Source organism: Barbus barbus (assembly GCF_936440315.1).
Source record: "Barbus barbus genome assembly, chromosome: 6".
NCBI lineage: Eukaryota > Metazoa > Chordata > Actinopteri > Cypriniformes > Cyprinidae > Barbus > Barbus barbus.
The window spans coordinates 22,035,298-22,061,959 of record NC_136734.1 but is presented as its reverse complement, the minus strand read 5'-3'; the positions used below and the strand labels follow the sequence as shown (position 1 = coordinate 22,061,959).

The window sequence follows — 26,662 nt, the reverse complement described above, 5'->3', positions numbered from 1 at the left end:
TAAATAAAAGAATAAAGCCTGCTGCTGAGTATTCCACTTCCTTCACGTCCAAAAGTGCCACTTCTTCACTTATGAAATCTCACGCTTTTGTCCACTATGGGCTTAAAGAAATTTCCCAAGTGTGTCACAAAGCAATTTCACACAACTGAGAAAGGCAAGATTCAAGTGTTACTGACTAATCTACTACTTCTACCCTCACAGATATCCATGTCCACCCCTAGCTCATTCTCTCTATATTTTTATAAACAAATACACCTGTTAGAATTTATTTAAAAGAAATCAATACTTTTATTAAGCAAGGATGCATGCATTACATCAATCAAACGTGATAGTAAAGACATTAATAATGCTATGAAATATTTCTATTTTTAAATAAAAGCTATTCTTTTGAAAGTTCCATCAAAGAAGCTTGAAAAAATGTATGACTGATTAATGATTTCTGAAGGATCATGTGACACTGAAGACTGGAGTAATGGCTGCTGAAAATTCATCCTTATTGAGCATAAGAGACTTAAGTGTTATTAAAACAGTGAATTACTCATTTCTAGTGTTTATGAGCATCACTTTGCTTTAAAACCGATAGACAGTTGGAATGCACAGATTTGCTGGTAAATGGCAAAAGTATAATTTATGAATCTATGCATTAGTTTATACACCAACAATTTAAGAGTTTTTACAATTTAGATCAAGAATGTACAGATCCCATGAATAGCTCATTTAGATCCAAGCCAGAAATGAAATGTGAACAATAATATTACAATTAGAAATGAAATTAGATTAGAATGACACTAAAACTTCAAGTCCTAAATAGACAGTAATTTGAGCGAGTGCTCATTCTCTCTCATGAGTTTAAGTTCTCAAATGAACTTTGGAATGGACCTTTATTCCAAAACCTCATCCCTACTTCTGCTGCTGTCAGTCCTGGCATTTTTTAGCTCAGTGGATATGCATGGATCAACAGCTTAATCGTAAAGATGAATCACTGGTTTACAGATAACATTTTGCTTTGAGTATGAGGCTTTTGGGTTCTAATCCACTCCATCCAATATAATTCTTCATATTAATAAAACAAGTGGTGGTGACATGTCCCCACCACCCCCACCCAAAATGATGCTAGTATTAGCATTTTATTCACTACCACAGCTCCCAATGTCTTAAAGACAAGAAGCAGAGGTAAAAGGATGGATGACAGTGAAGAAAAAGGATGTTAACGAGAGACAGACAAACAGACACACTGCATGTCGCCTCTCATTTAAATGACTAGAGCTGAGGAAAGGTCATGTGGCAACTACCACAGCATATCGCCTTAAGCCAATCTGTTTTTTTTTTAACAAACCTCTCTGTGTTCTAACCCAGCAGCTCCACTGCACCAAAAGCTTCATCCCGAGAGGCATCATTAAAGTCAAACAAACTCCCTAAATACTTTAGATTTCTCCTTACTGCTTTCCCCTCCCCGTCTCCCTTTCTAGCTCTCTCTCCACCCATAATCCTCGCTCTTTACCTGTGAGCAACTAGCAGTGCACAAACAGTGGTTAACTTGTTACGCTCACAATTTTGCAGTCAGACTCGCCCTATCATTTCTTTCTTCAGCTAAATTTCATCTCAGCTCTTCACAGAGGTCAGAGTTTTACACTATGCTACTGCACAAACTACCCACTGAATATCAATTCAATGAAGGATCCAATTCAGTCGCTCTTTCTTTTACAAGCAGGCATTTAAAGAATAAATCTGAGGCTGACATGAGGCTACTCATCGTAAAACTAGACTTCCATCCACTGGGATTGTCTGTATTATCAATCAAATGTACTCTGCTGAAGAAACTGCATATGAATACTAAACCATCCACTGAAGAAACTCAAAGAAATTGATTGATACACAAAGATGTAAGCTTGCCATCGCCATCAATCAATGGTAATGGACTAACATGAAGTGGTTCTGTGAATGGACAATGCTTTTGAAATATTTCTGAATATAGACAGAGTTGCAGCCAAGGAGAAAATTTGTTAGAAATACAATTGTTTTGATTTCTAGAGCGGGTAACGGATAGATCCTACTAAACTCAGAGCTTGAAGAAAACAAAAACAACAACAACAGCAACCAAAACAGCATACATTGTCACCAGCACGTTATGTTATGTTATAGTTGCTGGTGTTTTGGTATTTCAAAAAGGCTTCTTGACTGCATTCACCACTTATTTCAGCAGCCAACATCACCATAGAAGAAAACTCTTTCTCAGTAATCAACAAACCAATCCTGGTTGACCAGCACTAACCTGGACAGCCATCACCAGTCTACAGTTTCACATGATCATTCAGAAATAATTAGGTGCTAAATTATTATAAAATAGTAGCTATTATTAGTAATTCTCTTTGAAAGTTTTATATATATATATATATATATGTATTTATGCAATGCTTTAGCAATAGCTACTGAAATATGTAAACAAACAACATACAATACTTTATCAGTGATCATCATTTTCAGATAGACAGGCTGACAGGAAGAAAATATTTCTGTCAACTACAGGTTCATTCACCGTTGATGGATCTTCATCCAGACTTAATCTACCAATCTGTCAATCTGTTACCTGAATCCAGGGCCATCTGTCATTCTCGGCTGCAGTCCAGGCGTTCACGAGACCCTTCTTATTCAGCCGGGCAAAGTAAGGGTACCATTTCTGGAGGCCGAAGAGAGCTCGGTGAGTGGAGGAGGCCGTTATCTGCTGGTTGGAGATGATTCCACCCTCCATGCCCAGTGGACCGGAACATTCTGCTCAATACACAACAATGACACAAATGGAAAGGTTAGACTTACAAGGTACAGACAAACGCAAGCATGGCTCAACTTTGCCGATCAAGGTTTTGACAAGTGACAACAGCTCTCAGTACAACAACTCTTGTTATTTGCACATCATTATTTTTAGATTTTCTGTAAAGGTATCATATACTACAGGCCAAAGTTAGTCTGCATTTACTTGATCAAACATAGAGTAAAACTTCAATACTGTAAAATATTAAAACAATTTTAAAAATAGCTATTTTCTATTATAATACATTCTAAATGGCAGTTTATTCCTGTGACAACAAAGCTGAATTATCAGCAGCCATTACTCCATCTTCAGCAAAGACACATGCAATTACATTGAAAGTGACAGTAAAGTCATTTATAATCTTTCAAAAGATTACTGAGCAAAACAAATCTGCATATTAGACACTGAAGACTGGAGTAATGACTACTGAAAATACACCTTTGCCATCACATCAATTACATGTATTAATATTTCACAATATTACTATTGTACTGTATTTTTAATCAAATAAATGCATCCTTGGTGAGCTTAAGAGACTTCTTTCAAAATAATAATAATATATATATATATATATATATATATATATATATATATATATATATATATATATATATAATATAATAATATATAATACATTTGAATTATTCCAAACTTCTGCCCGGCAGTTTATACGCTGATAAAGACACATACAAAATAAGTATATTTAATGTAGACTTTATTGACACTGTGTATTGAACGTGCCTAAAACACCAACAGGACATGGCCATTTATGCATCAAGCTACTCTTCCACTGCCTCCATGCCGTCTGTGATGCTTCCTTGGCCCATTCCAAAGTCTGTGTCCTTGTTAGAATAACTCTGGGAATCACTATCCTTGCTTGTACGCTACTCTGAGATCTATCCAATGGAGAAAGTGTCTTCTTCCTCTTCTATTACAAAAAAATATTTTCTTTCATTTAGCCTCTGAACTGATTTCCAATATCCTACCTGTGGCCATGATTCCACCCGCATGAATACTGTTTTGCATGTTGTTTTTATTATGGGCAATACTGGCCTTAGTGTTCTCATTTTCAAAATACTTAAGCTCATAACAAGCCACACTGTAAGTGAACATGTTTCCATGCACTTCTAATCTTCATCCTTGAAAGGTGTGATTTGTTTCTTCTCAAGGCTCTTTTCCAAAAAGAGTGTTTCGGAGGCATGTCTCTTATTTTTAAAGCCAGCATGGTGTTTTCACAGGCTGCACACCTGCTTGTGCTTAAATACCTATCTGTGTGAACATTTAATTGATGAAGCATGAATTCCATGGAAATGTAATGCAATTAGATATTCTACAAGTGTCAAAAAGACTGAGTTTTTATTTTGGTTCAAAACATCAAATATTTGGTTCATCAACATCCCCTCTTTTTCATTTGTCATGTGAACAACTTCCAGATTCCAAAAATATTTAAAAACAAAGTGCAAAATATATATAAAAAAAAAATCTGAATAAATATGCATGTAGGTTTTTTTTGTAAAGCGTCAAAATTGGTTTAACAGGTCAAATTCTATTTTCCAAACCAATGCTTTTCTTTTTCTTTTCTTTTTTTATTGCTTAAAGTTAGCTGAAAAGCCTTTAAAAGACTGTTTATTGGCTACATATGTGGCAACAAATTTGATTAAAAATACTCTAAAATAGTAATATTGTGAAACATTATTGCAATTCAGATCATAATAATAATAATAATAAAAATAATAATAATAGTTAATTGTGACATTGAAGAGTTGAAATATATATCTTTATAATTGAAATATAATTTTTTTTAACAACATAAATGTTTCTACTGTTAATTTAGTTTATCCTTGCTGAACTAAAGAATTTCTTTAAAAAATAAAATAGACCCCAGACTTTTGACTGCATCATGGTTGGCTTCTGTGGCAAAACGCAGAACAAGGAGACGAGGATAAACTCAAAATAAACGGTCTTTAATCCACAATCCAAAAGGGGGTAACACACAGCAGGGAGAAACACACATGAAACACAACATCGAAGTTAATACTGTACAGGGAACACAGGCAAACACAGAGCTTAAGTAATCTGAACTAAACGAGATAATTAATACAACACGGGTGGAACTGAATTAATTAAATGGGGACAGGAACAGAAACAGAACCAAATATGGGCATACAAGAGGGAAAACTAGGTTATGGGGAGCACATGAGACAGAAAAACACAACACAACAGGAACACAAGTCTGACAGACTGCTATAGTTTACAGTATGTGGTAAACCTATTTGTGCACTATAAACCTGCATCTCTCTCTTTTGTCCCACTGGAATTACTAAGACATTCAGTGCCTCTTTAGCACTTACATCCTTACAACAAACATCCCTCTTTATGCTGCTTACAACTGAACTTTGTCCATTCTCATTTAAAAAGGTTCCAGCAATTAGTCACCCATCTAACAAATCAATACCGGAATGCTGAGTCATCATCCTTAACATGAACTTCCTCCAAGCCTTCTGGGAAAGGGAGGATGTTTGTGAGTTTGTTCACTTAACATTGAAATGTGCAAAGACACCATTCCACCATTACCTCCCGTGTTAAGAGTTATGAGACCTATTCAATTATTCAAGCACTTGGTTTATTAATATATTCTAAAAAAATATAAATGTATGTTATTAAAAAAAGATGAAATAAATGTCTGATTAAATGTTAATTTCATTTTTTATGAGGTCCTATGATTGTTTTTTTTTTTTTTTGCAAACAAACTTAATTTACATGCATTTTAAATTGTAGTAATATGCTAAAAATCAAAACAGAAAAATAAAAGCGAACTGTGAAGGAAGACAAATACAGTGTTGTAAGAAACAAGGCACGCCTGCTGCTATACAACCTACTGTTTTCCAGAGAGAGAAAATAAAAGGAAGATCTTTCAAAGATAAACAGGATGCAGACAGTCTATCTGCTGTTTGGCTACTAGTTCACCGCTTAAGACAGTACATTCTGTAACATAAAATGGCTCAAAGACTTTTACAAAGTTTGTCTTAAAGCAATACATAGTCAGAATACATAGTTGTAGTCAGAATGTATAAATCTGACTACATCGGTGGGAAATGGATGGATGAGGTTTTGAATGAGAACAAAAGGTTGAGGGGTGTAGATAATGAAATCACCATTAAAACCTTTAGACTGAACCTTTGACCATAGGTGAGACAACTGCATTGCAGTGTACATTACAATTACGCTGTACAGCAATTCAAAACTATGTATAATCACTCCATAGCATGTGAACCCATTGGAATTAGTTCTGATCTGATCTTTATCAAAGTCAGATGTACAGACACACACAATGTGCTTAAGTTAACAATGCACAAACAATTATAACAGTTCATGTCTTTATTAAACACATTCTATTAAACATTCACAGTGCCACGGAAAAGTGAACTTGTTTACTTGTTTTCGTTATTGTGTTTGTGACATTGTTTTCATTAAACGTGGTATTTCTGTTGCTGTCTATGCAGGGTCAGAAAGCTTTTGGATTTCATCAAAGATATCTTAATTTATGTTCTGTAGATGCATGAAGGTCATAAGGGTTTGGAACATCATGAGTAATTAATGATATACTTTTCATTTTTGGGAGAACTATCCCTTTTAGCATATTGTGTCTGTCTATACTAGTGACATTTTGAAGATTAGATAAGCTTTTATGACCAATTAACACAAAAAAAGCAATTCACACACTTTTTCTTACCACTGTATACTATTCATAGAGTTTGAGTAATCAGCATCTCTGATTCCCGTTCTGTCAGTTTCAAACTTTCCACCATAAAACTACATGAGACGTTCTTGTCCCCCATCTTATCAAAACTTGTAAAAAACAACCAATAAGCTGATGAAATGAGCATGATGACATCTGGTGTCCGCCGCCTACTGCCTGTTCTGAATGCACAGCATCACCACAAAACACCAACACAGACGCCCTTATTTTCCACTCCATTTCTGTGTAATTTAACAATGTTGCTGGGGTTGCAACCCCACAAATGCATCTATTAATATTTTTCAGGATCTATCTTCTCCCGCAGAGCAAATACTTTCCTAGCGTTGGACTGATTGTTTGGAAATGCACATGCACTGTGTTGATATACATCTTCAATTCAATTTGGGCTTTGACATTTCCGGTGCCTTTTCTTTACCCCGGGTGCTCAATACTAATATTTACCCAGGCTTCGCACTCCATAGCTCCCGATTGATTCATCTCAATTGCCTGGTGCTTTTTGAAGGAGTCAGAAGTTTCTGTTTTGCCTCTTCCCTTTTTATCCCTCAATCACAAAGACAGTTTTGTGAGGAATCAAAGAACAGGCACATCACAAGAATAAACTTATGACACCTACAGTCACAACAGATATCTGTTCGCAGAGAATCTTTGGATTCAGAGTTCAAATATGTCAAAACAAAAAAACTCCAAATGTATCCTCTCTCTCCTTTTCTCTCTCTCTCGCCATGTCATTTTTTTTTTATACCGATTTTCTTATTTTCCCAATTTTAACATCAAAGAGCTATGCTTCACAAATGTCATACAGATATTTTATCATTGTGGAACTGTTGTTTCTCAAGTGGGGTATTAATTTAAGCCCAGTGCAGACTGAAAGAGCAATGTTAAAGGACTGAACTAACATATAAGTGATTCCTCAGAGGAACAGCACATAAGTTTTAACTTATTTTATCCGCTTAGTGGTTAAAAATCTGGTCACTTATCTGCAACTTATTGGTTCAAACCTCAGAAGGGTGTTGGGAACTATGCCAATCTTCAGTCACCATTGTGCCTCTGTGCTATAAGCACATAACCCCATTGCTCCAGAGGGGTTGGGATGACACCGTCCCTGTAACAGAAAGTACTGTAGATCGCTTCCATTTACTCAAACTAGCAAACTATGACATTCTATCCATCCATCTTACTCTCTGTGCATCCATCCATCCATCCATTTCTCCCTCTGTTCATCTATCCATCCTTCCATCTCTTGTCAATCAATCTATATGTTTGTCAATCAATCTATACGTCCTTATATCTATCCATTCATAACCTCCATTCATCCATCGATTGATATTTCGGTCTATCCATCCATCCATCCGCCCGTCCGTCCGTCCATCCATCCATCCATCCATCTATCTATCTATCTATTCATCCTTCCATCTCTTGTCTATCTGTCTGTCAATCTATATATCTGTTCGTCCTTATATCCATCCATTCATAACCTCGATTCATCCATCTGTCCATCTGTCCGTTTTGCTTTGGAACCTTCAGAAAACTTTAACCCAATTTTTCTCAGAACTGACTTCGTCTACTTCAAACGGGTGCAGCTCAGTCATTTGTTTTGTCAGATTCCAACAACTCATACATTATTTTGGAGGTTTTTTACTGGCTATGTAAAAAATAAACTCATAATAACTCATTTTTAAAAGTTATTTTAAATTCATTGTATCTCATTTTGCCAGCACAGGTCACATTTTGTGTGAACAATGACATAAAATGTGAAGTGTGAATCGCCCAGTACGGACTATTTTTATGACATATTTTGATTCAGCTTCACAGTTACAAACACCATTCTTTCATCCCTTGACCATCTCCTATGTGCTCCATGGATGAAAAATGAAGGTTTAGTGACAAGAACATAAAACCACTGGATTAGTCCTATTAACACTGATACACAACATTCAGTCTGGCTTACATATTGTGAAGCATAAGGACTATTGGCAGCATAAGGATTACTGGCAGTAGAGATATTCAGTTTATCATTGTATGAGCATCAGTGGATCTCTCTCTTTCTGATTTTCTCTCTGGCAGCGTTGTGACTTGCGATGACACAAGCCATGGCGTGTGATCTACCATCTTGAATAAGTTGCCTGCCAGCCGCCCACCGCAGCAGCAGCAGAGTGCAGCTCTTCTATATTGACCCTCCAGCATACATCAACAGCCCAACAAACATTGGCCATCACTAATGCTACAGTGTGACAGCCGAATCCATTTCTCAGCAGGCCTACTTATATAATCCATATATTGAGTTGAAGTCCACCTCAATCTTTGGCGCTTATGCTAATGAGGAAGAACTGGGAATTTAGCTCCTCCTTGTCAAAATTAAAAGCAACACAGCCACAAGCACAGCACCAGAAATAAGTGTTTTTGATTATTCATGGTTTTAGTTAATATATGCAAAACATGAGTTACATTTTAATTCTAAAATGTTGAAGTAGAACCACAAACCTTAACCTCTAAAACTGAAGCTTGTGAGACTAAAAATAAAGCTGAGTGTCATTATAGAAGTACATGAAAGTGCTCTTAAAAATGCACATTTATTATGTATTTCCATTTGTACCAGGTAAAGATTGCACTTCTGCCCATAATGTCTCACTGTTCTTTTTTAAATGAATAATGTCTCAATTTATTCCAATTTGACAACTCCAATTTGGGACATCTATGCCCCCGGTTTCACAGACAAGGCTTAAGCCTAGTCCTAGACTAAAATGTAAATCTGTTTCAGCTGAAATAAACTTGCACTGACTGATTGTAAAACATATCAGTGCATTTGTTTTGTCTCAAGAAGCATGTTTATAAAAATTACTTAAATGTCCTAATTGATCTATGGGCTAATCCTGGCTTAGTCTAAATCCTGTCTGTGAAACCGGGCCTATATTTCTTCTGTTGAAACTAGCAAGTCTTTTGAACACTGAATTTCCCATCTGTTACTTTTATTGAAAATACTGAGTCCTTTGACAAAAAATGAGGTCTTCAGAACTTCATTTTAAATCTTTTTTTATCTCTCTGCATGTTGTGAACTAAGCACATTTTAAGATTTTTCATTTTATTCAGGATTGTCTCCTTGCTGGACATTCTTTTTTTTTTTTTTTTTCCTCACACTGCATCTCAACACACACACACACACACACACACACACACACACACACACACACACACACACACACACACACACACACAAAGGCACACAAGTCCCCATGTGCCAACACAGTCTCATCCCAACTCGTCACATATTGAAGCTTGGCCAGGACCATTTTGGCATCGCTTTTTGGCGCTCAAGATACCCCTTTAGCATCATTTTTCGATGTGAAGGGTCCTCTGTTGTTTTAAATAGGAAACCCTTAGCGTAAATATGCCGACGCGATACTGGGAATTTTATCGTCATAATTAAATGATATATTGGGTAATAAACTTGCCATTTTTGCATATATGTAGGGGTGTGATTTTTCAATGTAAACTGTTTTATTTATATTACATTATTTACACATTTATGAGCACATAACCCAACCCCTGCCCCTAAACCTACCATCTGTCAATAAAACCCAAGACATAGCAGGCAGATACAACTACCGTCATAATTTATTTCAAAAGTATAATTTTTTTACAATAGCCATGACAATTTTTTCAATACTTTTAACAATTTTCCTAAACTCTTAACACAGTTAGCACAACATCCGTCTGTGTAAGCTATACAATTAACACATTTATTGTTGCTCTGACACAAAATGCATACAGTTAACACACATTTAAAATGCTTCAACTTATTTTATACACAAGCTCAACCAAGACCAAAACAATTTAATTTTACTGGCAAATTTTCAAATGCTTTCACACTGTATGTCAGAACAGATAACATCATTTTCTAAACCTAACTTATGGGCTAAAGTCAAAGTGAACAGCTGTTCATTTTGTGAATCGAAACACAAATATGTTCTCTGTATTTTATTCCATAGCTAATGAGAAACAGCTGATTGAAGATATGCAAATATATAAATTACAGCTGATTCTTGGAAACACACTCAGGTGTTGACGTTCTTTCAACTGCATGACCATAGGATATACAGTAAAAGAGGACCTCTTTGGGCTGATCTTGTGTGGAAAAGTGCACTCCTGCATAAATGTGTGATTTTAGAAGATCTGCACCAAAGACTGGTGCCAGAGAAAGGGGTCAGGTGGGAGACCACGTGCCAATATATGTGATCACATGCAACAATGTGGCATTCCACCATTCCTCAGAGCATGGTTTGACACCCATTCGAGAATGATGTCCATTTTCCTTGCCCCTTAATACCCTTTCCTCAACCTCATTGAGGAGTTTTTCTGAGCCTGGGAATGGAAGGTTTTTGACCCTGTCCCTCCAGGATGCCATGGATGCTGCATGCCAAGATATCACAGCTGAAAAATAAGGATAAGGCATACCAAAAGAGTCTTCCCAAGATGTCTTGCCATCTTAGGTGTGGAAATTAGGTGTGATATGGATGAGAACATGTGGCCAAATGCAGAAGACTGGGCAGATTAGATTACTTTTTTTTATTATTATTATTATTCTGTGGCTTTTTTGTTGTTGTTTGTATATTTTGCATTTTCACATAATAAATGAGAGCTATATTGCATTTTTTTTCTTGCATTCTTGATTTATTTTTTGCTGCATTCTTGTTTTTTCCAATGTCCTGTTGCAAATAAAGCCTTTACTGCAGCAATTCTGTCTCTGTCTTTCCCCCTTTCTGCAGCAAAATAAACAAAATACATGCATTTACTAAACCCACCAAAACAAAAATGTAGAGAGGCTTCAAAAGCAACTGTAGTGTAAAATGCAATGCAATGTGATCAATGCAATATACTGTCTATTACTGTAAGGTCAGACCTGACACCTAAAATAATGCAATTTCTGTAATTCCATTTGATGTTAGTGTTTTTATGATATTGTGATATGCCTGACTAAATGTTCCTGTTGGAAGAGAAAATGTGTTAGTGTTTTGGAATAATAATTTGATTTTGAGACATGTTTGCAGTGTTTTGGTAGACATAGTGTATTGTGTTAGTGTATTATTGTATTTAGAAAATTAGTGTTGGAGTTTAGTTTGCAATGTGTGATTTTGAGCATGAAATTAACTGTTTTGTCAATTGTGTGTTGTAATATTATATTAATATAATATTGATAAGCTTCAATATGTGACGAGTTGGGATGAGACTCATGTGCACATGTTGAGTATCTAAAGACCTTCCTAACAGTCTTTGTTAATCAGCCTACTAAAGATAGAATGGCAAAAATAAATCCACTGATGACCATAAAACTAATTCATCCTCTCTTACAAGTTCACATTTTACTTTACAAATTTGTCATAGGTTGTCCTGGGCTCACTACAGTCCTCTATGTTATATTCCACTCATTAAGCCTGTGGAAATAGGCACCCATCCATAAACATTTTGTCGTGAGCCCCATGAATTTTAGCGATGGCCCTGTCTCCATGCATTCACTGGCACTCTATACCGACGTTGGATCAATCGTTGGATGGAGAATAAATGTTTATGAAGCTGAAGGAGCTCCTTCGGAAATAAATAAGCTGCCAAATATTGATTTGAAAACTCTGATGAAAATGATGAATGTTCTCTGAAGAGATGGATTATCTGACTGTGCTGAAACTTTTATTCATGCCACTGACAATTTTTTTTTTTCATTTCCATTGACAACTGTTTTCCTATTTTCTATGACACACACACAAACACACGTTTGTTTTTGTGAATAGTGGGGACATTCCTTAGGCGTAATGGTTTTTATACTGTACAAACTGTATTTTCTATCGCCCCTCACCAACCCTACATCTAAACCTACCCCTTACAGGAAACTTTCAGCATTTTTACTTTCTCAAAAAAGCTAATTCTGTATTAATAAGCCTTTTCAAATATGGGGACATGGGGAAATGTCCTCATAAGTCACCTTCTCCTTGTAATAGTTATGTCATACCCATGTCAGGACCACAAATTTGTGTCCTCATATGTCAAAAAGACATGCACACACACACACACACACACACACACACACGTTGGGGTGGTTTACGGGGACTCTCCATGGGCATGATGGTGTTTATACCGCAAAAAGTGAGCTTCTTTTTCAATTTTCTAAATTCTGGAGCCAATATTGCCAACCTCTTTTACCAAGATATTGTTCTGACACACCAGAATATTTTTTTCTGACTAAAAGGGTTTCCGTTTAAACCTATTGGTATTGATAACTTTCCTTGAAAGAAGCACTATTCTATGGAAAAATTATAAAAATACAATAAATAAATAAATAAAACTGTATCTGAATTATTATTGTTTGAAGTTGCATTCTGTAAATCATAAATCAGAAGTGTTTGAAAGGCTGTTTTGAAAACATACGTCTCGTAAAGGTTTTTAGTTTTAATTTTAGTTGTTGTTGTTGTTGTTTTTTTTGGTGGGAATGAAACTTTGCTGGGAACGAAAATGAAAGACTGAACTTCTTGCAAATGCAAATGTAATGAACTGCCCCTGTTCGAGTCCATTGATTTGTTTATAGAAAGGACAAAACCAAGTTGTTCTGTTTTAGCTTTTAACAAGTCTAATTACTCAACACATTTTAGTAATTTAAAACACTTTAAAACACTCATTTTAAGTCACTGAGTACAACAGAGCTACACTATATTGCCAAAAGTATTGGGTCACCCCCTTCTAATGAATAGGTTTGACTACTTTAGTAATTTCTATGAGTACAAATCTTAATGTTAAAGCATATAATGATATTCTACGTAATTGTGTGCTTCTAATTTTATAGCAACTGTTTATAGACAGGACCCTTTTCTATTCTAACATGACAGTGCCTCAGTGTATAAGGCACGGTTCAAAAAGACATGATTGATTCAGTCAGTGTGGAAGAACTTGACTGGTCTGCAGAAAGCCAAGTACTGATCCCAGCTGAACACCTCTGGTGTGACTTTATATGCAGACCTTGAGCCAAAAACTCATCACCAAACACCAATTTACAGAGTGCCTTTGTCAACATGGGGCATCTGCAAACATGCAACCATCCTGAAAATATGTTCCATATATGCAGTTGTATCATACAGATGATAAGCAAGTAAATGTCAAATCAAACTGTGGGAACACTTTTTTTCTCTTTGAAAAAAAAATAGATAACAACAATGTTGCTGCAGACTTCAATTAATGTCTCCAACCAATAGCTGCTGTCTATGGCGTACACAAACTGAATATGAATCAGAACATGATTGTTTGATTTGATATGTGATTTACTGTATGAGGTCTCCAGATCTAAAATGATCTCCAAAAGTATTTGGACAGCTACTGTAAGGATAAAATATTTGTCTGTCAAAACGAATGAATGAATGAAAGCAATGACAATGTGACATATGTATCCACATACTCTTTGTGAGCTCAGTGTAATTTACTGAATAGATTTTTTAAAATTTTATTATAGAAGCATTCCTAATCCAAAATAGAGAGAGAAAGTGAGAGTGAAAGAGCGAAACCCTAAACTTTCAAAATGCAAATGATTTGCAGTGTGCCAGCTTGCCACACATAATAAAGCAAAGGAGGTGGTAGTGATTCAACATGACAAAAAGGTGAAATGAATAGAGCAAAACTGTCAGTCAAACGACTGGAGGAATTTAGCTGCAATCGATTTTAGCAGTGTGGGAAGACGTGAGTGAAGGCTTTCTGACAGGGCTTTGGTCAAACTCATTCTAGGAAGGTTGTGACACATCTTCCTGGGCTTGGTATGCAAGAGCATTTTTTTTTTCTTTTCAAATGTTGCTGCCAGTTTTTTGTGTGCTATTATTAGGGCTGGATTGGATTTATGACCATATGCTGATTAATCACAATTAATCCCACAAATAATATTCAGAAGAATAAAAGCCCCAAATGAAGATAAACCATGCACAAATGATTTGTTAATTTGTGAATTGTTGTGCACATAATAAAAATTAAAAACGAACAATTGAAAATGACATTGCTGTGGCAGATGAAAGTATTCTGTTCCATTGTGTTTTGCTCCTTCTGGCTGTTTTTGAACACAGTTACAATGGAAGAATTAATTGTGTTATTTTTTTAAAATATATATGTCACTGTGCACACACGAGGGAGGACACAGGAACACGCAGACGAGGATATAACTTCAAATAATAGTCTTTAATGATCTTTACTGTAACGAGTAGACCAGACGGAGCTCTGGAGGCCCCTCAGGACAGACATGGACAGGAACACAGGACGGGGACCTCCGGAGTGGTACAGACAGACGGAGGCCAAGGCGGAGCTGGGAGCTCAGGAGGCCATGGCAGCCGGATCCCTTTTACCCCCCCCCCCCCCCCCCCCCCCCCCCCCCCCCGATGGAACGGTTAAGCTTAAATCATTTTAGCTGTTTTACCAGCTAAAAAGTTCAGCACTTTTAGAGTTTCATCCCTCTATTCGATGTGAGCATAAGTATTGGAACAGTTGCCTCACAGGTCTTTCTAAGCGATCAGCTGTGTCCTGTTGCATTAATTCTTCACATATTAACCCTTTAACAGTCACACTAAGAAATACATTTGATAAAAATTATTTATTGTTAAAATTGTGTTCCTGACACCACAGTGAACAACTTTTCAGTTTTTTTTTTTTTAGATGACCTATTCACTAAGCGAATACACAAGTCAGCCAGCCAGTTGACTTGCCAATTTAGGGTAATTCTCGGCATGAACTAAAAAAGTATAATGCATTAATGGAATTTTTAATTTGTGCAACTGAAGTTTAAGTTTTTTGTACATAAAAACATTACAGACAGTAGAATATGTTAACAATACCCATGATTATCTATATAAAAAACCCTGTTCTTATTATAACACAATCCACTGTAAAAAAAAAATCAACATTAAATGTAATAGAAATCTAATAATTTAAAGTAAAGAAACAAATACATCAAAACTAAATAATGAAAATAAAAACAATAAACATAATAAAATAATTATTAAATTGCATTACAAATAATAGATTAGTGACAATCTGGATAAAATGCAAGGTAAAATGCATATAGTCAATATATATAGATAAAGTCGTGATGCATTGTCAAGTATGGTGACCCATACTCGAAATTGGTGCTCTGCATTTAACCCATCCAAGTGCACACACACAGCAGTGAGTAGTGAACAAATGCACACACACACACACACACACACACACACACACACACACACACACACACCGTGAACACACACCCGGAGCAGTGGGCAGCCATGCTGCAGCGCCCGGGGAGCAGTTGGGGGTTCGGTGCCTTGCTCAAGGGCACCTCAGTCGTGGTATTGAGGGTGGAGAGAGCGCTGGACATTCACTCCCCCCACCTACAATCCCTGCCGGCCGGGGACTCGAACCCGCAACCTTTCGATTACGAGTCCGACTCTCTAACCATTAGGCCACAACTTAGATGTGTGTATATTTACATTTATGCATTTAGCAGACGACTTACATTGCATTCAAGTTACAGTTTTTACATTTTATCAGCTCTTGCTTTTCCTGGGAATTGAACCCATGACCTTGGCATTGCTAGCGCCATGCTCTACTATTTGAGCTACAAAAAAGCCTATAGTATATTTATATATATAGTCAATATAACAGAAATATAATATGTGATATGTAACAAAGCATTGTTTTTTGTTCAAACAAAGGAACAACTTCATCTATGATCTTGTGCAGTGCTATACCGAGTTATAATCGCGTTGCTGAGTATAGCTAGCGTTCAGTTCATTTTACCCTGACTGGGCAACTCAACCGAGTGCTTGAGCACTTTTTCTAAAGTAAAAACAGAGATACATTTTATCACCACGTTTCTGCCATTTAACAAAGTATACTGTTAGGAGGTCTAGAACATGAAATCTGATAAAAAAAATTTTAAATCTGAAATTTTAACGTCATTTGCAGCTAGTGTTAGAAGAGAGGTGTCACATCAATAGATTCCCGGTTTTGTAGCGGCTTTTCGGCAACAATATATTTTTGCTGCAGTGCCATCCAGTGGATATAATTGCAATAACACACTCTATTCAATGAGGGGTATAAGGACAAACAGCCAAAAATGGGGTTTGGCGAGTTTTAATTACAGTAATTTGATCGCAAAAAAGGAGGGAATGTGTCGTATCAGTTATATCCAATACTTCTGCATTCTGAATCCTGCAATCGATGATGACACACACAAACCAGGATGAAGACGACTGAGCTGACTTTGAGAGAAAAGCAAGCATTTTGGATGCTAAAATAAAAGAGGAAGTCAGTTAGAGCTCTAGCAAAAACAAAGGGCATGGAGAAATCAAGAGTTTGGAAACCACCAGTGACACCAGCAACCAACAACTACCTGATCAGTTGAGAAAACAACAGTAGTTGATGGCAGACAAATCATGAAAGCTGTGAAAATGAACCCTAAAAGACATATCTGTAAAATCACCAACAACTTCCAGAAAGCTGGGATGATGCTCTGACAATCTACTGTCCTCAGGAGACTTTGACACAGAATTACAGATGCTACACAGCAAGATGCAAACCTCTGACCAGCACCAAAAATGGAAAGGCAAGATTAGAGTTTGCAAAAAAGCACAAAGGTGAGCCAGAAGAGTTTTGGAACTGTGTTTATGGACCGATGAGACAAAGACGAACCTTTATCTAAGTGATGGGAAAGCAAAAATGTGGAGAAAAAAAAAGGGAACTGCAATGATCCCAAGCATACAGCCTCATCTGTAAAGCATGGTGATGGTGGTGTCATGGCATGAGCATGGCTGTCTCTGGAACAGGCCCTCTCAACTTTACTGATGACTTAATGTATGATGATAGTAGCAGAATGAATTTGGAAGGGTACAAAACCATCTTGCCTACCAATAGTCAAGAAAATGCCACCAGATTCATTGGGAATTGCTTCATATTGCATCAGGACAATGACCCAAAACACCCTGCCAGTTCAGTCAAGGAATTTATAAGGGCAAAGAAATGGAAAGTCTTAGATTGCCCAAGTCAATCTCTAGATTCCAATTGAACATGAATTTCACCAGCTGAAGAGGAGAGTAAAGGCAGAAACTCCCCAAAACAAGCAACAATTGGAATTGGCTGCAGGCTGGGAAAAGTATTTCAAAGCATGAGACCAAGAGTCTGGTGATGTCTATGGGTCACAGACTCACTGCTGTGATTGTGCGCAAGGGATCTGCAACTAAATCATAGCTTTTAATATTTTATATCTGCCTTATGTTCAGCTGTCCCAATACTTATGCTCACATCAATGAGTGGGATGAACTCTAAAAGTGCTGTTCTTTTTATTTGGTAAAACATATATGTGTTGAAACGGCTAATAATAAAATGTGACATTCTGTAGTTTTGTCTCATATTCAGCTTTTAATCATATTTGCAAATGTCTTGACTCCACAGCCAACAGAGCAATTTTGTCTCTACTGTTCCAATACTTATGGAGGGCACTGTGTATATATATATATATATATATATATATATATATATTTTTTCTTTTTTTTTTTTTTACTGATCATTATTTGGAAGCTGATATAAAAAAGCTGGTGTTTACAGTAATAACCATGAAAACCAAGTATGATAGAGATGTTTGTCTCTATTTAATAAATGTCTTTAGATATCTCAAATAACCCTGAGAAAACTAATATCCCCTTTGATTCATGGCGATAAGGCATATCTAGTGTGAACAAATTACATTTTCTGTCTGATGCCGTCTCTCTCTCTGTGTGTGTGTGTGTGTGTGTCATTCAGTCACACTCCATCTGCCTTCATCTTTCTCTTGGTCTCACTGGCCATTTATTCAACAAAACAGCAGCAGCAATATAAATGATTTAGATAAAACAGCAACAATGGTGATGAAAGCTGATGAAATACTACTTCATCAAAGCGTTTGATCATACCTAAATCAAAGTATTTCAATCCTTTCATACATCTTATGTTAAAATATCAGCCTGGTACACCAGAGTTGACTACTGAAGTGAGGAGGGTTAAATGACATATGATTCCAGTTTGCATAATATGAGATGTGTGACAAATTGCATGTCACCACCTTGCCACCAATGCCATTAAAGGAATTGTTCACCCAAAAATGAAAATTTGATTTGAAAAATTTACTCTCAGGCCACCCAAGATGTAGATGAGTATGTTTCTTCATTAGAACAAATCAGAAGAAATTTACATTCACATTACATGACTTGCTCATCAATGGATCCTCTGCAGTGAATGGGTGCCATCAGAATGAGAGCTGATAAAAACATCACAACAATCCACAAATAATCCAGACAGCTCCAGTCCATCAATTAACATCTCGTGAAATCAAAACTCATGTGTTTTTAAGGAACAAATCCACCATTGATATGTTCAAACCATTGCTTCTGTCTAAAATATGAGTCCTCTAACCATAATAATGCATTCTCCAGTCCAGTGAGATCTCAAAATCTAGACTGAATCAGGAGAGAAATACAGGGTATGCATACATCAAGCATGTTTACAAATGATACAGTCCATAACAGTTCTTAACAAAAATGTTGATGGATTTTGATGTGAGAGGACAACACAGGAGGGAAGCACTGAAGGAAGTGCTATTATGGATTATAGATCAGGTTTAAAGTAAAAAAAAAAAAAAAAAAAGCATCAATGATGGATTTGTTTCTTACAAACACACAGCTTTTAAAGTTGGACTGGGGTCATGTGGATTATTGTGATGTTTTTTTTTTTTGTCTGAACTCTCACTCTGATAGCACCCATTGGCTGCAGATGATCCATTGATGAGCAAATGATGCTAAATTTATCCAAATCTTCATCTTGGATGGCCTAAGGTTAAATCTAAAATTTTGGGGCGAACAATTTCTTTAACTGCAATCATGCTTTGATCTCTTCCCTTGTGAATGCATGAGGGTATCCTTACAGGTCCAGGATGTCATGGTGGTCATGTTCCCAATGAACACTTAATCTTTTTATGATTGTCAAGCCCTCAAGAAACACCTCGCCCACTTTTATTATGTAACAGTATTCCCAAAGAACGTTTTGTTTTCTATTTTTAATAGTTTGTTTTATTTGAAATAACTTTCTCTCTGAGGCCAGATGCCACACCCACTGTTCCCTCCTCCGTTCACCCTGACACAATGTGTTTTCTGTGGGTCTAACTGTCTGTTCTCAGCTGTTCTTGCATGCTTCTCCATGGACCTGATGAAACAGATGCTCTGAACTGTCACAAAATTCACTTAATATAAAGCCCACTGGATGGAATGAGGGAGAAGAAATGGGACAGGGAAGGAAGCATCCATAAAAACAAGAACATGTACTTACTGTACTGGCAGTTTCTTCCCATATATTCCCCTGGGCATTCACAGGAATAGTTTGCTACCAGATCTGTGCAGATCCCCCCATTTCTACAGGGGCTTCTTTCGCATTCATTAACATCTGCAGAAAAAAAAGGGGAAAAAGAAATATCAGTTTATATCAGGCTTAAAGGCAATTACTGGAACTCTCTACTGGAATTGTCTCTCATTCAAATGCAGTGGTAGAGGCCCTTTATTAGGTTTGTATAGTTTGTTATTTTGCATTTGTTTCTCTTCTCACAGCTTAGAAGAACAATCCAGCCATGCAATCAAATTATAGTGATTGAAAATGGTGACTATTGATGATAAAGCAATATCACCCCCTCACTAGCAAGTCCTTGATGAATTAAATATTAATAAACACAAAACTCTGTCACATTTGAAACAGACAAAAGAGTAATGAAAGGCAAAACAATAAAACCAAGAAATTGTAGGAATGCATAATCACTTCTAATGTTTGCAAGGCATAACATTGTTGCGAGCAAGAGTTATTAAAAATAAAAAAGAAATAGAAAATAACAACAACAGCAATAATGATAAACGTTTTTAAACAAAGTATTTTATGCTCAAATAAGGCCTGAATTTATTTGATCAAAATACAGTAAAAAATTGAAATATTGTGAAATATTAATACAATTCAAAATAGCTATTTTCTATTTTAATATATTTTAACATGTAATTAATTCCAGTGATGGCACAGCTGAATTCAGTGTCACATGATCCTTTAGATATTATTTTAATATGGGGATTTTAGCATGAGTGACTGCTAACTCTGCAGGAACAATAGAGAGAAGTGGATGGTGGGATTTGGAAATTATTCAAACTGGATCTCCCACACATCTTGTTTATTCTAAAATTATATTCATAATAAGGAACAGCAGCATCGAAGCAACCCGAGGTTAGGTTCAACAATGGTGAAATGAATGCCGTTAACCATTTGTACTGTTAACTTTCTGTTGAAATGACTGTTTGTAGTTTATAGCTAGTGAAAACATCAGCCAAGAAAATCAATATAAATGTAAATTAATGTAAAAACCCACGCAACACCCCTGCTGAACACTGCTTTTTTGGGAGTACATCTTTCCTTTTAATAACACATGTTTACACTGACACATGATAAGCTACTAGACCTAAGGGGGGTGCCCTTCATAAGGCCCTCAGAGTGTTTGAACAGTGAGACGAAACCTGCTACTGACAGAAACTGAAATCTATACAGGAAAATATAGAAAATGATATGTTTCAAGACATGCCAAGCTCACCAGTGATGGGGGGGGGGGGGGGGGGGGGGGCTCATCACTTTAGTATCTACCGCAGCACGCACACAGAAGTAACCCATTTAATTTCAACCCTATCATCCTGAGGTTTCACCACAAATTAGCCTGATGAAAAGCACACCTCTTTATTCCACTGTGGTTAGACTAACAGGATGAGAAAGAGCAGTCACAATAATCCAGCCATGTGGTCTAGCCCTCAGCTCTCTAAGACCAAAAGAAGAAAGCTGTGTAACGTTTTGGATGTTGTGAAGGTGAAGTGACATTCAGCCAAGTATGGTGACCCATACTCGGAATTCGTGCTCTGCATCCATCCAACGTGCACACACACAGCAGTGAACACACACACACTGTGAACACACACCCGGAGCAGTGGGCAGCCATTTTATGCTGCAGCGCCCGGGGAGCAGTTGTGGGTTCGGTGCCTTGCTCAAGGGCACCTCAGTCGTGGTATTGAGGGTGGAGAGAGCGCTGGACATTCACTCCCCCCACCTACAATTCCTGCCGGCCGGAGACTCGAACCCGCAACCTTTCGATTACAAGTCCGACTCTCTAACCATTAGGCCACGACTTAGCCGTTACAGTATAGTTCAGTTCTGTCATCATTTACTCACTCCCATGCCATTCCAAATCTATATGACTTGTTTGGAATTTTGTTTGAAAATGTATTTTTGTTCACAAAGAAAGTCAGTGAGGTTCAGTGTTGTTTGGACCCCAATATTCTTTAAAATATCATGTTTTTTCCCACTTTTTTTTCTTTTCAAATCTGGTGACTCTTTATCCTGTGGCCTCATGGGATAGAAAACTGTCCAACTGACACTGACATTATTAAATTTTAAAATGACTTTATGAAACTGCATGCACATACTGCCAAACTGCAATTGCACTACATTTCCCCTTAGATATATCTATAGATAATATCTGTATTATTATTGTCAGTTTTTTTTTTCTTTCTATATTTGCTTTTTTGACATATTTTTGCAAAACACAGTAAGACAATTACACCTTTTTGTTTTTAGTCATTGTCTTTTCATTTCCAATCTGTTATGCTAGTGGCTCAGAAAGGTATGCGTTGAATGTGGTTAGACCTCGTTTGAACCAAACTTCATCACAGTAAAGTAATATGCTGAAGCAAATCATTCAGCAAGTAAATGTGTGTTGTGTGTTGATGTGTTTGAGGACATGATCTGTAAAAATAAGCCTTAAAGGTGATCCGGAAAGATTTCATTGAACTTAATAAATTTGAAAATGTAACAAGCAGCCATCAAGGAGCTGAAGGACTTAGCTTTGATGTTTGGAGGATATGCTTCCATTCAAAAGCAGCCTTGATTTTGCTAAACTTATCTGGCCTTAATAAATCAAAGACTTCAAATCCTGCTGGTATTTTCTGACATTGAATGCACATGTAAAATAAATCCTTAAATCCCTATATATTTTTTTTCTCATCTAGGTTTTGGCTTGAGATTAATATATATTTCGAACTAAGTCATTGCCAATACTCATGTACTGCAACTTACATAAATTTAATTTGAGCTCCTATATGAATTACATTATTTTGGTAATACTTAATCTTCTCTTTTTAAGTATTGTCCATCAAAACACAAAAACTACTTTGCAAAATAGTAAGTGTGGCAGATCTGACATTACACAAAACGGTAACACTTTACAATAAGGTTCATTAATTAACTATATTAGTTAACATGAACTAAGAATGAACAATACTTCTACCGCATTTATTAAGCATCGTTAATGTTAATTTCAGCATTTACTAATGCAATATTAAAATCACAAGTTGTGTTTGTTAACATTAGTTAATGCACTGTGAACTAACATGAACAAACAATGAACAAGTGTAATTTTATTAACTAACATTAACAAAGCTGAATAAATAGTGTAATAAATGAATTGTTAGTTAACATATTAACTTGTGTTAACAAATGACACCTTATTGTAATTGGTTACCCACAAAACAAATCAAATCACTTTTGAGTACTGACACTTGATATCAGTTTATCTTAAACACACACATTCTGTAAACCACCTGAATTGATAAATAAATAAATAAATAAATAAAAACAACAACAATTACTTCATTACTTCAAACATCTTAATGACCATGCAACTTCAAATTAGAGAACTGCTCTAAGCACTCCTCTGCAAACAAATGCTTTTATTAGCATGGGTGCACAAACAAGTCCTTGTCAGACATAGTGTCATCGTCATAGCAGGAGATTGTCACAATCACAAGGATTATGTTTTAATTAATTCAAGTGAGAGAGGCTTAATGCTCTCATTAACGATCATTAACTTGACAAACAAAGACCTGAGAGCACACTACTGACAACGACAAGGGCAAATTATCATTAAGTTAATTGCTACTTCACAATCAAAATTGGCTAATGTTTGCTTTTACATTTCAAAAATCTGTTGATTTGTTAAAGGAGACATATCATTAGGAAATAATAATAATAATAACAATTTTAATCTTTATACAGTACATTAGAGTTCAGCCTACCATGAAAACTCTCTTTCTGATATCAGACACGTTATTTCATAAACGTTACTTGCCTGTTTTAGGCTCGGAAAATGTCCCACCAAGTGAAGTGATAGAGAGAACACAGGATAGATGGGCTTCTGTTAATTCTTAACTATTAACTTAACCTAACCACACCAATATTTATGACACATGCATGAGTTATTGTGGCAATCTGTGTTTCCAGATTCCTGTAAGGGACACGGTTACAGACCTTCTAAAAATAGTACACCATCTCTGGATCCAAAAATAAGCAAAAAAGATCTGTGTAACCAAAAGTAGTGGATAGAAGTTATTTCTGCAAAAGTAAGCTAAAATGATCACCAAACATTCAACAGAGCGCAAATCAAAACCGCCTAGTGTTACAGAGAAAAATGCATTTATCCAATGCCTACAAATGGTTAAATGACTGTGAAAACTTTGGAGGTGTTGATGGACTTGAGATAATTTGTTTTAACCATTATTCAGAATTTTAATCAGACACTGTCTCTGACAAAAAGAGGCAATTTTCTCAGCTTTTTGTTTGGAATGTGTTTTGGATGGACCTTACCCACATAAAGTGTTGATTAAAAAGAACGAATGAAGCAAGAACACAAATATATTTTTGTTTGGTTTCAAAACAAAGGCTCTCTTCTTTCTTTTAATATATTCACTGTTTATATTTATACAACAAAATATTTTCCGGGGTCTTCAAAGATTGTTGAATATAATCAAAAATGCTGACTCTGGCTGACAACTTAAAAAGATGTTATTCCTGGCTCTGTGTAGCACCTTCTGCTCTGCACATTCTTCCGAAGAAACCCAAACAAGTAGACAAAGTTTGAATGACAAACTGGATAACATGCTCTCTGATAAACAGCTACAAACTAGCTATAAAAAAAAATCAAACTCACCACTAAATGAGTGATTTCAGAGCTCCCAAGCCTGAGTGAATATGAATCTCTATGCCTTTAGTTCAATTCAAATCATGACATAAGTGTTCAGTAACCACACAATACACTCATTTAACCTTTCAAGCACATCTTCAAAAAACACTCAAATTATGGTACCTTCTTTCTCAGCAGAAAGTATTAAAAGCTTTATCGCTTGCTCAAATTAACGTGGGAGCGTGGGCTATGATGACGGTGCATCACACTGCGGTTTGCACTGCGCATTCGCTGTAATTTGCTACGGTTAGACCTTGCACCTGGAGAGGGCATTTAATGACAGACGCGTCTCAGCTCCTTCTTTATTGGAAGAACTCCTGCTCTTTGTTCCATTGTGTTCACAGAAACATTTTAGACAGATAGGTGATCAGATGGCATTTGGCACTTCAGGTGAACATGGAGACAAATCCAACCTATCCAACCTGGCAAGAGTGGAGGGCCTTTTGAGATGGTGCAGCCACCCTGGATTAAATGGCAGCTTAAAGTGTGAGACTTTAGATCAGTGAGGGGCAATTAAATCTGTTGTGTGCGTGTGTGAGTGTGAGATTGTCAGCGAGCATGAGTGTGTGTGTGTGCTTGTCAGAGTGCGTGCGGGAGTGCGAGAGAGAGAGGATTACCTCAGGGGAAGAGTAGCTAATCCACACAGTCGGGGAGACACAGACACTGAGAGGCTCAAGGTCAGGTAAACAAAACTCTGCCATACCTGACATCAAGATCCCTCAACTAGAAGCCATCAGAGTCAATGAAGTCCTGCTCTCTGACCAAACACTCTCATATGAGCGATGATATACCTGAGACATGTGGACTACTAAAAGAAATATGATTATAAATATTATAAAACTCACACTTTTTCAGAATGCATGTAAGATCTAATCATACAGAATAATAATGAAGATGTAATAACGTAAGGAAAACCTCACAAATTTCACATGTGAATGCTCAAATTACATGAGTACACGTGTGAACGTGTAAAATAATAAAATAATTGATGTGACATCAGGGGTTCAACCGTAATTTTACAAAGCTACGAGAATAGTTTTTGTGTGCAAAAAAAAAACAAAAAAAAACAGCTTTATTCAAATTTGTCTCCTCTACACTAGCGCCATTTTGGAGAATACCCACTGAACGCAAACAGTGTATGCCCTTCTGTGTCAGCTGCGCCACATGGATATGTTTTCTACATTTTCTACTTTGTATCCGTGTGGATACAATGTATCCGTGTGGTGCAGCTGACACAGAAGAGCATGCGCTGTTTGCGTTCAGTGGATATTCTCCAAAATGGTGCTAGGGTGACGCGGGGCAGACAAATTTACATTTACAAAATTTCAAATGTACAGTGTAACAATGAATTGATAAGTGTTATCATGTATTAACTATGGTTATAATAATTCATGAGATTGTACAATGCATTATAAGGTGCATTACAAGGCATAATTAATACTTTTATAATGCATTATACATAAATGCTTTAAGTGTTAAAGATAATGCTTTAAACCCTATCAAGCCTGACATATAAAATAGTAGTCCTTTTTAATGGAACAGTTTATTGAAGCTTTAGACAAAATATCAAAAAAAAAAAAAAAAACGATTTTGAAATATTACTAATATAGAAGCTATATTTACATTTACTTTATAAAAATCAGCAAGATTTCACAGCAACACTACAATTACAATAAAATACCTTTCACTTGCTAAAAAAAGGTGCAAATTATGAATCCGAGGGCAGACATCATGTAATAGATTGTGTGCAACAGGGATTTTTTTTTTTGGATCATGTTTTGATTATGTTGATAATTTAGAGGCCTTAGAAATCCATGCATCAAATATGATACAATAGGCTTTACAGGGTCAATAATACCCGTTTACTGGCTTTTGACTGGTTCAGATTAACGTACTTGTTACAGAAGTAGGACTCGGACTGCGTGACGTAATGAGAACAGGTATTTATTGACAGGCTTAGCCTTAGAGGATATGGAATTAAACA

General features: G+C 36.4%; 1 protein-coding gene across 2 annotated transcripts in view; it reads right to left on the bottom strand.

The window, feature by feature from the left end:
* The window catches only part of LOC306871112 (EGF-like repeat and discoidin I-like domain-containing protein 3), a 191,286-nt gene that overhangs the window by 53,612 nt on the left and 111,012 nt on the right, over window positions 1-26,662 (bottom strand). For both annotated transcript variants that reach the window (XM_079418814.1, XM_079418815.1), the window contains 2 exons: window positions 19,917-20,030; window positions 2,588-2,769 (listed from right to left, as the gene is read on the bottom strand). In XM_079418814.1, coding sequence (XP_079274940.1) covers window positions 2,588-2,769; window positions 19,917-20,030 — 296 coding nt within the window. The remainder of the gene's footprint in view (window positions 1-2,587; window positions 2,770-19,916; window positions 20,031-26,662) is intronic.